The sequence below is a fragment of the Balaenoptera musculus genome, chromosome 19 (assembly GCF_009873245.2).
Source record: "Balaenoptera musculus isolate JJ_BM4_2016_0621 chromosome 19, mBalMus1.pri.v3, whole genome shotgun sequence".
Lineage (NCBI taxonomy): Eukaryota > Metazoa > Chordata > Mammalia > Artiodactyla > Balaenopteridae > Balaenoptera > Balaenoptera musculus.
In genome coordinates this window covers 29,491,781-29,508,524 of record NC_045803.1, presented here as the reverse complement: position 1 = coordinate 29,508,524, position 16,744 = coordinate 29,491,781, and the positions used below count along the sequence as shown (strand labels likewise).

At 35.2% G+C, this 16,744-nt stretch overlaps 1 protein-coding gene across 1 annotated transcript in view; it reads right to left on the bottom strand.

Moving 5' to 3' along the window:
• The window catches only part of RBL2 (RB transcriptional corepressor like 2), a 49,044-nt gene that overhangs the window by 30,303 nt on the left and 1,997 nt on the right, over window positions 1-16,744 (bottom strand). Inside the window, exons 2-8 of the mRNA XM_036833114.1 lie at window positions 15,667-15,797; window positions 13,285-13,485; window positions 9,637-9,701; window positions 6,000-6,128; window positions 4,520-4,680; window positions 4,363-4,427; window positions 3,533-3,719 (exon numbers count right to left, since the gene is read on the bottom strand). Coding sequence (XP_036689009.1) covers window positions 3,533-3,719; window positions 4,363-4,427; window positions 4,520-4,680; window positions 6,000-6,128; window positions 9,637-9,701; window positions 13,285-13,485; window positions 15,667-15,797 — 939 coding nt within the window. The remainder of the gene's footprint in view (window positions 1-3,532; window positions 3,720-4,362; window positions 4,428-4,519; window positions 4,681-5,999; window positions 6,129-9,636; window positions 9,702-13,284; window positions 13,486-15,666; window positions 15,798-16,744) is intronic.

The window sequence follows — 16,744 nt, the reverse complement described above, 5'->3', positions numbered from 1 at the left end:
CCCATCTCCTAGAGAAATGGAAAGAAAAACAAAAATAAACAAATGGGACCTAATAAAACTTAAAGGCTTTTGCACAGGAAAGGAAACCATAAACAAGATGAAAAGACAAGCCTCAGAATGGGAGAAAATATTTGCAAATGAAGCAACTGACAAAGGACTAATCTCCAAAATTTAGAAGCAGCTCATGCAGCTCAATATCAAAAAAACAAAGAACCCAATCCAAAAATGGGCAGAAGACCTAAATAGACATTTCTCCAAAGAAGACACACAGATTGCCAACAAACACATGAAAGAATGCTCAACATCATTAATCATTAGAGAAATGCAAATCAAAACTACAATGAGATATGATCTCACACCGGTCAGAATGGCCATCATCAAAAAATCTAGGAACAATAAATGCTGGAGAGGGTGTGGAGGAAAGGGAACACTCTTGCACTGTTGGTGGGAATGTAAATTGGTACAGCCACTATGGAGAACAGTATGGAGGTTCCTTAAAAAACTAAAAATAGAACTACCATACGACCCAGCAATCCCACTACTGGGCATATACCCTGAGAAAACCATAATTCAAAAAGAGTCATGAACCAAAATGTTCATTGCAGCTCTATTTACAATAGCCAGGACATGGAAGCAACCTAAGTGTCCATCAACAGATGAATGGATAAAGAAGATGTGGCACATACATACAATGGAATATTACTCAGCCATAAAAAGAAACGAAATTGAGTTATTTGTAGTGAGGTGGATGGACCTAGAGTCTGTCATACAGAGTGAAGTAAGTCAGAAAGAGAAAAACAAATACCGTATGCTAACACATATATATGGAATCTGAAAAAAAAAAAAAAAAAAGAAAATGGTCATGAAGAACCTAGGGGCAAGACGGGAATAAAGACACAGACCTACTAGAGAATGGACTTGAGGATACGCGGATGGGGAAGGGTAAGCTGGGACAAAGTGAGAGAGTGGCATGGACATATATTTACTACCAAACGTAAAATAGATAGCTAGTGGGAAGCAGCCGCATAGCACAGGGAGATCAGCTGGGTGCTTTGTGACCACCTAGAGGGGTGGGATAGGGAGGATGGGAGGGAGGGAGACGCAAGAGGGAAGAGATATGGGGACATATGTATATGTATAGCTGATTCACTTTGTTATAAAGCAGAAACTAACACACCATTGCAAAGCTATTATACTCCAATAAAGATGTTAAAAAAAGAAATACATAGGCTAATAAAATATCTTTTCTAATTTTTCCAACAAACTCTGAAAGGTTAAGATAGCTAAAGAGTTTTTTACTATTCAAAATAGACTATATTTCCCTATGTATTAAATGTGCTTATTCCCGAGATAGTTGTAAAAACACCCAGCAATTTTTACCTGGCAACAGAACTATTCAAGTTTCATGAGATACAGAAAACCACAGAAATTCACCATACAGAAATAAATCTATGAATTTATTCTCTGTGAATTAAACAAGAGTAGAGCCAAGACTTTCACTTTGTTTCAAAGAAATTAATTCTGTAATTATTTTTAGGTCAATAAGATGATCTAGGTAGATTAACTACATTCAGAAGATTTCTCCCTATATTTAACAGCTTTTCTTAGAGCCACCTTCTTCGCTGTATATGAACCAGTGCCTTGCTGGGAGGAGAAGCAACAGCAGCCAGCAGCATCTCACCATGTGGCCCACAGGTAGCAGCGTTTCCACAAAGGAAACGACATACGACGACCACAAACAACTTCCTGCCCGTAGTCCTCAAGGTCAGCATGGGGCTTCTTGGTAGCCCTGTTTAAGTTCTTAGCTTAAAGCTTCCTGTGCATTCTGATCAAGAAGAGTCTCTCTTTAACTCCTTAGACCTCTTTTACTGTCTATCGACTCATACTACTAGGTAACCTCTCTTAATTCCATGGCTTTAAAAGCCATCTGTATCCTAATGACACTATATATATCCTAAGGGTATATATATATATATATATATATATATATATATATATATACAGCCCTTACTTTTGCTGTGAGCACTAGTCTTGTATCTCTAAACAGCCTACTTAACTCCTCTACTAGAATATTTAAAAGACAGCTCACCCTCAACGTGCTCGTAACTCTAACTCTTGATTTTCGCCCCGCTAGACTTGTTCTTTCCCCTCAATAAATGTCAAAAGTAAATATTTATGGAATGCCTACAAGCACTGAATACAACACTGGTCATAGACCTCATGAAGCTTATATTCTAATGCAGGGAGACAGATAATAAACAATCCATCTATCCTTCCTTCCTTTCTTCCTCTCTCCCTCTCTTCCTCCCTCTCTTTCTCTCCTTCTCGCTGTCTCTTTCTTTCTATGTACCTATTATCTTCAGACAAACAATTTTTTCTTTCTACCTACCTACCTACCAACCATCAGACACTGATAAATACTAACAGGAACACTAATGGCAGAGTAAGGGGGAAAGCAAGTCCTGAGGTAGGGGAGGATGCTGGTGGTTATTATTTTATATAGTAGTCAGGTTATCAGAGATCTGAAGGAAGCGAGGAAGTAAACCACATGAGTATCTTGAAGAAACATGCTCTAGGCTGAGGAAACAGCAAGAGCAAAGGCTTTGAGTTGGGAGTATGCTTGGCATATCTGAAGAATGAAAAAGGAGGTTAATGTGGCATGAGTGGAAAGGGTGAGGAGGAAAGTGGTGGGAGATGAATTCAGAGAGGTAGCAGGGCTAGATCACTGAAGACTTTTTAGGCATTTGTAAGGACTTTAGCTTTTATACCATTCACCCAGCTGGAGTCATCACTGCTTTCTTTTTTTTCACACCCTAGATCCAAGCCATCAGTAAATTCCAGGATATTCATAGATGTTTTGTTCACTGACATAACCCCAGTATCCAGGACACAATCTGGCATACAGCATACCTTGAGAATATTTGTTGAATGAGAAAGCAAACCAGTCTTAAGTCTGGTCTTACAGGTGAGTTACCCCTTGGAATTAGCTACACTGCCTCTGGAAGCACCTGTCAGAAGTTGCTTATTTTCTGCTGTATGAACACCACACAACAGAAGGGAAACTCCTAGTCGCCATCATCCTAAGTGTCTGCATGAAATTAACACATGATCCTGAAACTCAGTTTAACAGAACTTTCTTAAAGACTACAGATTCTCAGTTTCTCTAGTCTCTTAGATGAAGGTACCAATTTGGGTCAATCAACATTTTCTAAACACTTACTATGTTCAACATGGGCTGTATATTACTGGCCCATCTTCTCAAAACCAACAATCAACAGCATGACACATTCATTTACATTTATATTAAATTCTTTTTCTCAGACCTAACCAAAAATTTTGAAAGTCAAGGTCGACAAAATTTAAAACAGTAAACATAGAGATAACTTTTTCAGTTAAGATAAGTAGGACGTGAATTTTCTTTTTCACACTGGAAGCAAGTAAAACGCACCCACACACACAAGTACCAAAATAAAATAGAACTTCTGGCACGTCTGCTCCTGTACTTCCACTCTTCTGGCATGGCTCAACTCACCTTGTCAAAGTGCTGCTGCAAGATGTTTTTCACCTGCACTCTTTCAGCAGTCTCTGTTCCTGAACCAGTATTCAAACACCTTGCGAGGGTGCCAATTTCCTCTCCAGCATCCTCTCCAAGAAAAATCCGCTCGTCTAAATTCCCGGCAGATAAAACATACTCCTCATAGGCCTTATTGATGGCTTTACTACAGGGAAAAAATAGGCAAAATGTATGCTCACAGAACTGCCAAAAATGTATGCTCACAGAACCGCCATTTCAGTTGTTTTAGGCTACTTGTTTCATTTTTTTCATTTACGAAAAATTCTAATAATTTTGTGAAAGTTAAGTTTTAGTGGGATCACTGTTAATTATAAAAACTGAGGAGTATAAAATGCAAGCTTGCTCCATTATGCTCATGCATCGTAGAGTAAGTATATTTTGGTGACAGTATTTCAGGATGGGTATCCTGTACCAAGCTGCCTGGTAGGTATACAGCTTCTGGTGAGAAGCCTAGTTATCTTTCCTAGCTGCTCCAGGCACGTTTGAAGACCTCAGTACTTCCACATCATCATTCTTCACCTGTGTAGTTCCAAAAGAATTTCTTTATTTCAAAAATCATGATCCAAAAGCTTAACTGTTAAAGCTTTAAAGAACAGCCATACAATTTTCAATAAATCTAAAACATGTGCTTCAAGTAATAGTGGATAGAATTTTTTATTGCATCCCTATATTCTGCCACAAGACATATTCTAAATTTCCAGGATACAAACAATAAAAACATGAAACTCTGAGGTTTCCTAGGTACATAATTTAAAACATTAAAGTATGTTTATAACAGAAGTACTCACAAACTCTCTCCAAAATTCCCAGGTTCTAAAAAACCAGTAAGATTTTCTTCTTTTCCCTTAAGGAGCTATGATGAAAGAAAAGATCCTTAAGTCATCGTGTTAAATCAAGTCTTTGCCCAGAAGATATTTTCAAATTACTTCTTTACTACTTACAAACCTTTTTTTCAAAAAGTTTCCTAATATAGGGTTTCCAGAAATGTTCCTTTATTCCCTTTGCTTCCAAAACTAGGCCGTCATGTAAGGAACAGAGTTTCTCAATGACACAAGGTGGGTCGGAGGAAGGTTTAGAATCCTTAGCGTGAAAATCTTCAGATAGGCCTGTGATGGGTAAAATCACAGAGATGGCAGGTAGCATTCCATAAACCAAACTGTAATAAACTAAAATATAAATAATAGAGAGTCTAATCAGCACTTGAGTTAGCATATGAGTGTACAGGAAATAGTGTAAGGGCCTAATTTGACTCTATTTAAATATACTTCAAAAATAGCAAATAGAGGAAAAGCGTATCACTGCTCAAAAGATTTTGGTTATTCAGTTATCTACCTGGAGATGGTTAAAAAAGAAAAACTAAAAAAATAATTTAGTATATTGCTATAAGATCTAAAAACCAGAAAAATAAAATTTTGCCAATAAGCGTTACATTCAAATAAAAAATAGTACTTTGAAAAAAATTACTGTTCAAAGTACATACTCTTTATATACTTTAATTATATTATATATATTTATCATATTAATTTACAGCCCTTCTTGTTCTAGACTCAATGCAAGAGAAATAAATAAAGAAGAGGGAAAAAAATGAAGGGAAGCAGCTATACAGAAATATAAAAGGGAGTTAGGAAGGAAATAAAAGAAAGGACAGAATACAGAGAACATTAAACTTACCAAACCAGAAGCAACTGAAGTAATTAACTCCACTAACTTTAAAAATCTACCTTGAGATTCAGACAAGCTGAAATTCTAATTGTAACCACCCCACAACTAACAATCACTCAGAATCCTACCAAGGTATTACTCAAATAGCAGCAGCATTATATACTAGTTCAATAAATACTTTTTAATATTTGCTTTATACATCATAATTTGGTCTCTTACTGTATATCATTCATAGAAATTATATACCTTAAAGCCTACTAAATGGATTGCCAAAATAACTATCATTTCCAAACACCTTTTAGTTTAGAGTTGAAAATTCATTTTACTTATTTTAGAACCATAGCTACTCCTCTTCTATAGAAAAGATCTGAAATGGAGATTCTTTTAATAAATCTGCTTTGACCTCCTCCTGTGAGTCAGGCATGAAACTTGCCAATGTAGAAAACCACCATCAGCTCTAGTGTCATCTTTGCTACTCCAGGTTTTTAAATTCCTTCTTCTTGTTGAGTATATATTTCAGAAACTTCTAAAGTTGTCATCTAAGACTTTAAACTTTGTGATATTTGCACTTTCTTTTTCCATAAATATTTTTACAGAGAGCTCAACTCCTAGTTATAAGTACTCTGGATAACTACGGTGATGAAGCTTTGAAAAGCATTTATGTTCTCTGATGCCAGGAAAGCTGTAGTATGTGTACAACTCCCAACAGTAAACATAAGGTAGAAATGTGAGTTGTCTGATAGTCTTTGATTTACAAACTTACCTTTAAAATTAGGGTTCACAAGTTCTTTACGATTGGAACATTGAAGGGCATTTCCATAAACTAAGTCCAAAGCACACAGCAGAAGATGATAAGAATTAACCAAATCGTCACTAATCATGGGGAAATTACCTACAGGATTATAAACAATTATACAGTTAAATTTGCATCAACTTTACAATATTTTTAAAATAATTTCTTCCTTTAATTAAAATGACATTATACAACAGTGTACAAAGCTGACTCAAGAGCTACAGAAAGTGTTTTGGCAAATTTACAGTTTGAAATATTAAACTCTTAGAAATTTATTAAACGATAAGTGTAAGACTAAGAAGCCCGCTGGCCGCAACTAAGACCTGGCGCAACCAAATAAATAAATTAAAAAAATAAATATTTTAAAAAAAAAGAGTTTAAGAAAAACCAAAACTTTACTAAAAATGCCATTCATTAATATTCATTAAATAAGCATTTATTAAATGCCTAGTAGCTGATCAAAATTTTATCATCATTGGTTTTTCTTTTGAAAATTCTGAACACAAACAACTTCATAAATTATCTCAAGTTGTAAGAAATTGTTTGGTATGAAAATATTTTTCTGTCAAGAAAACTGGTAGAAATACTTAGATGGGAAAAGCTGAAAAAATGATTAATATAATTATTTTTTCATGTATGTATTTTAAAAAGACCAGAAACTATAATCAGACTCTTAACAGTAATATTTTAAATACTTTTTGATGCAGTAATACAAGCTCATATAAATTAACGCAACAGGACCACAATAAAAGATATTTCAGTTCTAGAGCTAGTATCCCAGGAATAATTGTTGATGCTTGGTAACAAAAAAATAAACCAAAACCTAAACCTAAAGAAACATGTCATTTCTGTAGTTCTGGTTTAACTCTAACATTGAAAACAGTTTTTATAGGCAGTTAAAACAGTTTTATTATTCTTAGAAATTAAGAAATACTTCTAGATTTTTTTGTATCTTTAAGCATTAAACACTGCATATATATGCTTCATATTGATTTTACACTCTTATAACATCAGATGAATTCAACTTAAATAGCTAACATACATCTGAAGAATTATTTCTAAACCTTGACATTTTCACACTAAATGCATACCCAAATGCATACACACACACACTCACACTACTTTGTTTCAGGCTGTTTTCTTTCCTTTCCTCTAAAGAAAGTTACCACTTACCTCAGCATAGCAGGATAAGCAATTCTTTTTTTTTTTTAATAGATGGAAATATTTCAACAAATCAATTTAAATGGATTAAAGAGAAAAAATAGTTTTCTGCTGCCAAAAAGACAAATGATAATTAACAGGCTAAACTTTGCATTGATATAACCAAACTAACTTGCATGGTTTCACAAAAAGGATGCTTAACATTAAAATATACTCAATTCCTCAAATGTAAAACAGGAAGTGGTACCTACCAGTTTCAAGCTACAAAGCCCTACACACTGACAAGCCTAAACTTGTCGCTGGTGTGTACCTACCATGGAAGGAAATAACTGGCAGCACAGTGACTTCTAACAAAAATCTGAAATGCCCCTAAAGATCAGAATCTAAACTCCAGGACTCTCCCATCATGACATACTCTACATTTCAAATCCTGACTTTAGAAATAAATCTCACTTCGTGAGATATTTTATCTTTCAATCAACAAAGATAATCTGACTGAAGACTTGGGATAACATGTAATACAGGAAGTGGCACCTAACGGTCTTCAGTCCACAAAGCCCTTCATGACAACAAGCCCAAACTTGTCACTGGTGTGTACTTGCCATTGGAAGTGAACAAAGATAACAGGCAAAAGTTAGCTTGTTTATCAGGAATGAGATAATCTGGGATGCCCACTGTTGCAGACAGTCATGAAAAAGGTGTCTATAAGAGTACACCTTCCCCCAAATAACTAAATCAAGAACTGAATAAAACCAACTAAACTACTCTATTGGAAAAGATCCTAGTGAATCATAAACGATCATAGAGCTGGATCGTGGGTAGACAAAGCCTCTTTAGACCAAATAATTATATACGGAATTAATAATAGTAAGGTAAAACTCAAACACTGAGTTAATTGTAGAGACAAAAAATATGCCACCCCAGTTGATCAAGTGAGACCAAAACCTAAATAAAGACAATACACTTCTTTTCCAATAATTTATATAGTACCAAATACTTACCTCCAAGTATACATATGCCATAAAAGACATAAAACAGATAACAATCCTATAAGTCAGATATACCTGCCCATAATCTACTGTCAAGACTAATATCATAACACCAGCCACAGTAAGCCAAGTGGTAGCAAAGGTTCCAACCACCATGAAAACAGTTTATACGCTCCTAAGTCTTTCTAAATTTCATGCCACTGATCACACCACCTTCATCTCCGCTAAAGAAACATCCAGTGTGATGGAAAGCAAAAATAACCAAGAGCTTATTTTTGACAAAAGAAAGATTTTTCTTTTCAATCAAGCACGCAACTCAGGGAAGGAAGGATAAGTTCTAACCTAACTAGCTAGAAAGGACCAGCTACAATCAGACAAATCGCACTGACACCAAGGGAGCGACACATCCCTGCTAGAGGGCCTACACATGCAGCATGAAACCAAGAGCTAGGAGATGTGGATTCAAATCCTAGCTCTGTTTCTAGCAGCTAGTTTCTGGGCCTCAGTTACTGACTCTTTAAATAAGTTGGGCAAATTGAGCTAACAATGAGAATCTCTTATATTTATGAAACACCTGCCAGCTCTAATAATTCTTTGATTTTAACTTTGCATTTTATTGGGATATCTTAATGGCAAAGGCATTCTATATAATCTATAGAAAAAGCTGTGTAACTGTACTTTCTGCTCTTCTATATATTAGTAAGAATCATTTCTACATAGAAATACAGAGAGGAAAGAACCTGCTGTATAGCACAGGGAACTCCACTTCGCTGTACAGTAGAAACTAACACAACACTGTAAAACAACTATACCCCAATTAAAAAAAAAAAAAAAGACACTATGCCTAGGAATAAGCTGCATAAATTTACACATATTTTATATTTCATTTCAATAAACTTAGTGATAGTCAACTCATTCCTGATTAAAAAAAAAAAGAAATACAGAGAGGACAATAATAATAATAAAAATGTATTTCACTGAATGCAGACCTTGGACAGGTTAAGTGAGAAGAGGAGGCAGAGAAAATAAGTTGTATCTAAAGGTATTTGATCAAGCATATTTATCTGAACAAGATGTAAAAAGTAATCTGAACTACTCTGAGAACGGTCAGTCCCACTCAATTAAATAAGACATGTCTCGTGAAAAATACAGCACAAGATATAAGCACAGACACACTAATGTGTTTCAGTCCATAATTCAGAGATAATGTGCTTTGGAAAAAATGTTGTGTAAGAACAAAACGAAGGATTTTCCATTTAATGAAGGAAGTTTGGGATACTGTAAAGAAATTCAAAAAACTCTTATGAAAAGGCAATACTTAAAAAAGAACCTGGGACTAAAATCCTTGAGAAATTTTTCAGTGAGAATCTTTTCCTGATACACATTATAGGGTGACAACAGTAGTACCTGAACTTTTAAATAAACTAATATTTAAATAAATATCACTCTTTCCTTACCTTTTGCATATATAAAAAGCACCCAACAAAAATGGAAAACTTCAGACACGGTACAGGGCTGTCGCCTTTGGGGGAGAAAAAAGTTATGAGATAACAGAAGAATCAGAAAAAGACATGACAAATGACTGTAAACTAGGTGAGAAACAAAACCCACAGTTAGAGGGAGTGACAGCAGATTCATTTCACATGGAAAATGTGCAAGAGGTTCTGCTCCAACCAAATACTGGTAAGGGAATAGCTGGGAGCGAGGGGAAGCACTCATCTTAGAAGAAAATTCTGAAGAACTGTAAAAGCTTTTGCAGGTCAAGATAAGTATGGTAGAAAATAAAACAAGTAACAATAGTTCTTCTGATGACATCAGCAAGGCTAATGCTGCTTTAAGACCCATGTATGCAGGCAGATATTCCTCCAACTTTTTTCCCCTCCATCATAGTTGATGAAATGTAAACCCTCCCTCCCTAAAGACATTCCAGATTATATATCGAGTCACAAAAGGATTTTTTTTTTTTTTTTTGGCTGTGCTGCACGGCATGTGGGATCTTACCCCGACCGGGGACCGAACCCGTGCCCCCTGCAGTGGAAGCTCGGAGTCTTAACCACTGGACCGACAGGGAAGTCCCACAAAAGGACTTTTTTTTTTTTTTTTTTAATTTTTTTATAGCTACTTTATTTATTTATTTATTATTTATTTTTGGCTGTGTTGGGTCTTCGGTTCGTGCGAGGGCTTTCTCTAGTTGCGGCAAGCGGGGGCCACTCTTCATCGCGGTGCGGGGACCGCTCTTCATCGCGGTGCGCGGGCCTTTCACTATCGCGGCCCCTCCCGTTGCGGGGCACAGGCTCCAGACGCGCAGGCTCAGTAGTTGTGGCTCATGGGCCCAGCTGCTCCGTGGCATGTGGGATCTTCCCAGACCAGGGCTCGAACCCGTGTCCCCTGCATTAACAGGCAGATTCTCAACCACTGCGCCACCAGGGAAGCCCTAAAAGGACTTTTTAATGTAAATTCGGGGCTCCCCATAATTCCTTATATTTCTATCATTAGGAGTACCTGTTGCAGGGAGGAGGAAGGGGGAAAATAAAAGAGTACCTGTTATATTTGCTAAGTTGTTTGCCACAGGGAGTTTCAGACCTGTTTTAAACTTGGCTTTTCTACCAAATCCTCTGCCAATGTTTAGATAAGACATCTGTTGGCTCCATATCCCAATAGCCTTATTCTACCAAGGTGCTTTGAAGAGAAGAATCTGAAGACTGGGGTTTAGTTCCCGCACTGTCATTAGCTAAGTACACTTGCTCTCCACGTGCCTTAGTCTCTCCATCTGCTAAAAGATCGTTCTACTTGGGTATAATACTGTATTTAATTCACCAGTCGATGGCAAGGATTAAACGTCATTGCCCTGCTTTAAAAAGTAGCCTCCCCACCATAGGCACATGATAAACTATCTAGTTTTGATACCTAGCAAGATAAAAGTCAAACATTTTAGAAGCCATTCTAACTTACAGTTATAAGATAAATAAGTCCTAGCGATGTAATGTACAACATAAATATAATTAACATTGCTGTATGTTATATATGAAAGTTAAGAGAATAAATCTTAAGAGTTCTGATCACAAAGAAAAATTTTTTTCTATTTAATTTTGTATTTCTAAGTGAGATGATGGATGATCACTAAACTTACTGTGGTCATCATTTCATGATGTATGTAAGTCAGATCATTATGCTGTACACCTTAAACTTATATAGTGCTGCATGTTAATTATACTGCAATAAAACTGGAAGAAAAAAAAAAACCAACATTCAAGCCACTCCAAAAACTGGCTCTAGAACTCTAGAACAAACTTAACCTACTTAGCCAAATTTCCTCCTACTTTGCTGCTTTGGTGTCTTCATTCTTCATCCTCTGCATAGAAGGCTACCTGTTATCTCCAAATTCACCTATCAAAATCCTACCCATCCTTCCAGACCTATTTCTGCTTACTCCATGGAACCTTACCTAACTGGCTTATACAGAGTGGCTTATTTTTGCCTCAAAAGTCCTACATTTCTATTATCTTTTGCACTTATACATGTCTCTCCCTGACTATACTTACTGTAAGCTCTCAAAAGACAGTGACTCCGGGTTTTGGTTTTGCTTTCTTTTTTTAACATTTGTATCCTACATACAGTAAGCTCTCAATAAATACTCAGTGACAAATTTTCAAAGACCAGTGTGTGAGATGCAGTACTGAGTCGTGGTGAAACACATGGGTTCTGAAGGCAGACTACTTAAGTTTCAATAAGAGCTCCACACTTACTGTGTGACCTTGGCCAAATTACTTAACCTCTCAAAGGCTTGTTTCCCCCCGACCTGTAACAACAGTATCAACCTCATAAAGCCGTCGTAAGGATTAACTGAAGTAATACATGCTTAAGTCTTAGAAGAGTCCCTGCCCCATAATAAATACTCAGTAAATGGTATACATTACTATTACTAATATTAGCCAAAAGTACTAATAAAAAGTATACAGGGTGATATAAATGTGAAATTTTTAGAAAAACTTACCTTAGAATTTTCTGAATTAGAATTAAGTAGTACATACACCCTAATAAATATCAAAGCAAATACAATCTGAAATCATTTTCTACAACACTTCAAAGAAAGAAGATATTCTACATCTTTCTATAAATGATTGTATCAGCCTCACTTAGACTCAGAAACAAGCTTCTATCCAAACTTTAGAATACTTAATTATAAATAGACAATTCCCTAAAACTGCAAGCAAACTAGACCAGCTGCTTCCGTATCAGTGGGGTCGAGTATAGAAAAATGAACATTGTTTTATTTTTTAAAGCTGCTCACTTACTGTAAACATCCTTCACAGTTTGGGAACATTTTTATATTGAAAGAGAAGCAAACATTATTCATTCAATTACAATAACTCCTTTTCCCCTACTTTTCTTGTCAACCTTTTTCTAGTTCTATTTTAAGAACAAATTTTCATTTCTACTTTATGAAGAAACTTTCGTGATAAAAGTAGAGACTTTGTATCCCATAATTGCCCTTATCTACCAGGAAAGATGGAAAACATCAAGCCAGAGTAAGTTTACAGACTTGCAGACATAGTCAGAAGCAGAATTTCATAATAGTTTCAGTTTTCAGTTCCACTATTCTCCCCCCAATCCAGTTTCTCTACTTTTCACTGGTTGTAAACATCAAAATACATAGAGAAGCCTTTTCAGGGGGATTTTTTTTACTATTCAGTTTGACATAAAAGTCAAATAAAGAAATAGTCTGTATGTATTATAATACATAGAAAATAATAGAAATAGTCAATATTGTCGATAATAGAAAATTAAGTAGTCAAATTCTATACCCAAGATTGCTCACTGGTGAGAGTATCTAAGGTCTGATTTTTTGCATTTTCGGTTGCTTAAATGAAAAGGGAAAGTTTATAGAAACAGAGATTCCACACATTTTGCAACGTGAAAGAAGCCAAACTCTTCAGAGCTAACATGCAATGAAAAGCAAGAAATTATTATTGGAGAAAAAGATTACTTATGAAATCACATTTGTTTCTTAAGACCAGCAAAATAAACTGAGGGACACAAACTAAGGGATCAAAACTGTAGTACAGACAAATGTGTATTCCTGCTTAACAAATATAAAAACATACCGCTGTTTTCTTCCTCTTTGTTGACGAGGTTGCTCCTCTTGAGGATATTTAAAAATGTCCTGAAAAATGGGTTCATATTTCTTAAAGATTACAGCAGAAACAGTGAAGTTTCTTTCTAATCTCTCAGTCCGTTCTCTGAACTGTGCGGGTAGGTTTGCCATGTCTTCCCATTTCTTCATCTTGTGAAAAAATTCAATTAAGCTGATATTAAAAATAAAAAATGAGATTTTTTTTTGTAATTAACACAAGGGTAAAATATACAAATTAGATAATTAAAAGTAAATCGAAATTAACTCATTAAATTATATTACTTTTAGACAGTGATATAAAATCACAACTCATGCCTCTCTGGCTAGCTTAATCTCACAGATTGGTTTATGTCTCTCATCTTCCAAATCTAATTTCCCTAATCTCTTTTTCTGAGATTACCTAAAAGTTTTTAAAAAGTATGAAATACATATCAATACAAAAGAAGTGGAAAATAAGTGGTTAACCAGAGAACATAACCAACATTCATGTAACAATTGCCAGATTTAACAAATATTAACATACCAAATAAATTTTGCCATGTTTGCTTCAGATTCTACAGAAACAGCCAAAGTTCCCTTTAGACTCTTCTTCCCCAACGATAAGCACCACTGTATAGTCTGAGTCTTCCCATCCAAGTTTTTACACTTACTATGTGATTACATATGTAACCATAAACAGTTTAGTAGTATCTTTTGTATGTGTGGCTTTAAAATTTTATATAAATGGTATCATACTGTAAGTAGCATTCTACAACTTGTTTTTTCATTCAATAATGTTTATGAGATTAATGTTGCTACGTGTAGATCTAATTCATTCATTTTATTTGCTAAAAATATTCCTTCATATGAACTACCATTTTTTGCGTTCATTCCCCAACCAATGGAAATTGAGGTTTCTAATTTTTCACTATAACAAAAATGCTGTAATGAACACATTTCTGTACTTGTATGCTGAAGTTTCTTTAAGAACTACCCTGAGAAGCAGAATTGCTGAGTCAGAGAATATGCATCTTCAACTTTACTAGATACTGCCAAATTTTCCACTAGAGTGACTGTGCCGATTTATACTCTCTCCAATGTACACCAGCAATACAGAGTTCCTGTTTCCCTACATAATGACCAAACTTGGTATCATGAGACTCCAAATTTCCCCAGTCTGATGAGAATGAAATATTATCTTATTTTTACTTTGAATTTCCTTGATTCCTTGTGAGATTGAACATCTTTGCCTACATCTATTAGCTATGTGAGTTTAGGCCTTTGTGAAATCATATACTTTTCCCATTTTTTAGTAGCCATTTGTCAATTATTTAACTATTTGTTAGTAGTCCTTTATGTAATTCTGGATACTAATCTTTTGTTACACTGTAAATATCTTCTCCCAATCTGCTCTTTCTTTTTAATCCATTTAGTCCATTACAGCAGAGAAGTAAATAATCTGAACCCATAGGTAAAAATTTAAAAATAAAAATTGAGCTTTCGAATTGGAAATAAAACTGAAGTCTGAGATATTACTTGCATTAAAATATTAGGTAAGTTTAGTTTACTAGAGTTTATAATGATGATTCCATAATTTGACCTTTGCTTCTAAAGTCCCTTGTCTGTCATTTAACTGGATGAGTCTGCCTCCACTTTTCTTCTTTGTAATGATTATACTTTGCACCTTATTTAAGTCCACTTCTGCAGGTTTACACCCCAGGTGTTCAACTCTTTACACGCTGCCTCTTGTTCTTAGGCCTAAATATAACTCAGGATGGAGTTCAAGGTTAATAAATAGACTACAGCTAAAAGATTACATTTCTTGTTAATTATTTTAGTAGTAAGTGATTTTTTTTTTTAAACCACTAGGTCCATAAATTTTGACAGTGGCACTTCCTCCAAAATGCCAAACATCCTTTTTCTACCAATCTTTAATAAGTCATGAGAAAATTAACCCAAATGGCACAAATAATAAATGTAAGCAATTCAATTACACAACAGATAGAAAAAGCAATTTCTGCCTCCTCTTTAGATACAAGTCCGGTACATGTAGTTCTCAGTTTAATACCATATAATATTTACTTTCTCAATTTAGAGTATCTTTACTTAGAATTCTCCCAATATTACACAAAGATAAGTCATAACCTAATAGTAAACGCTTCATAAAGGTGCCAAATAACGTTAAAATTTAATTATTTTTCACCAAAGAAATAAAATATAATGGACACTAACTTAGATGTGGTAAAGAAAAACCATGACCTAACTTCTAAATTTAGCACTCCATAGGTACAAATGCTTGGAAAATGATAAAGAGAATTCCTACTGTCACTGTGCTTTTATATTAGTCACACTCTACAAACTCTGACATAGTTACCTCTGCTCTGAACATCTCAGGATTCTAGTTAAAGATACATAGTTTCCTTCAACTGTCCCTTTGCTTACAGTTGGCACAGATTTTCTGCAAGCCACATATAAGGCACATGCTAACCAATGAAGATCATTTCCCTGTAAAATAAAAGAAAATTGATTTTTAGCTAATGAACTATATATATTTCAGTATGAAAAACTCGTTTAAATTGAAAGTGTTATTTATATGTTTGTGGGAAATTGCATTTTCAATGATGTCCCTGTCCCAAACGCTCTTCTTACAATGTGACACTGACATTCTTCCACGGAGAGGTTGAAGTCTGTGTTCTCTCACTTTGAACTGTCTCAACCAGTACCACAGGTGAAAGTGATGCTATGTAACTTTCAAGATCATAAAAGGCAATACAGATTCCACCTGGTGCTCTCTCTCAGGACATACACCGTGGAAGTCCCAACATGGGAGTAGATCACCTTGGGCAAATTACTTAACAATTGTGGAGGCTCAATTTTCTTACCTGAGGACCGTGAGAATTGAGAATTACAAGTATAAAGCACAGAAAATACAAGAAATCAAAAGACAAAATTCTATAACCACTATCCTATATTAAATATCATATGAGCTTTATCTTCCAGGGTACACTTCCATGAGACTGACACCTGACATTATCTTACAGCATACGTGACTACTAGTTCCACAAGGGCAGGGATTTTATGTTTTGTGCCTTGCTCTATCCCCAGCACCTATGTAACAGTGTCTGGCCATGAACAGGTGATCAAAAAATATTTGGGAAATGAATGAATATTCATTCACTTATTGGGTAAACTGAGCTAAGAATCTGAGATTGAAGTCTTTAAAAAACTGAGAAATCAAACACGTATTTTTAAAAATAATTTACTAACCATCTATTATTTGTCACTTGCTTATATAACCCTGGGCTTCACACAGCTTAACCACTGTGAGTTGAAATAATGCTTTTTCTATCTAATTTACAGGGTTATCCTGAGGGTAAAATAAGAGCTTATTTGGAGGCACTTATGCCCATCACCAAAAAAGAGTCCTTCTCTTTGTCTGCCTACAGGAACCA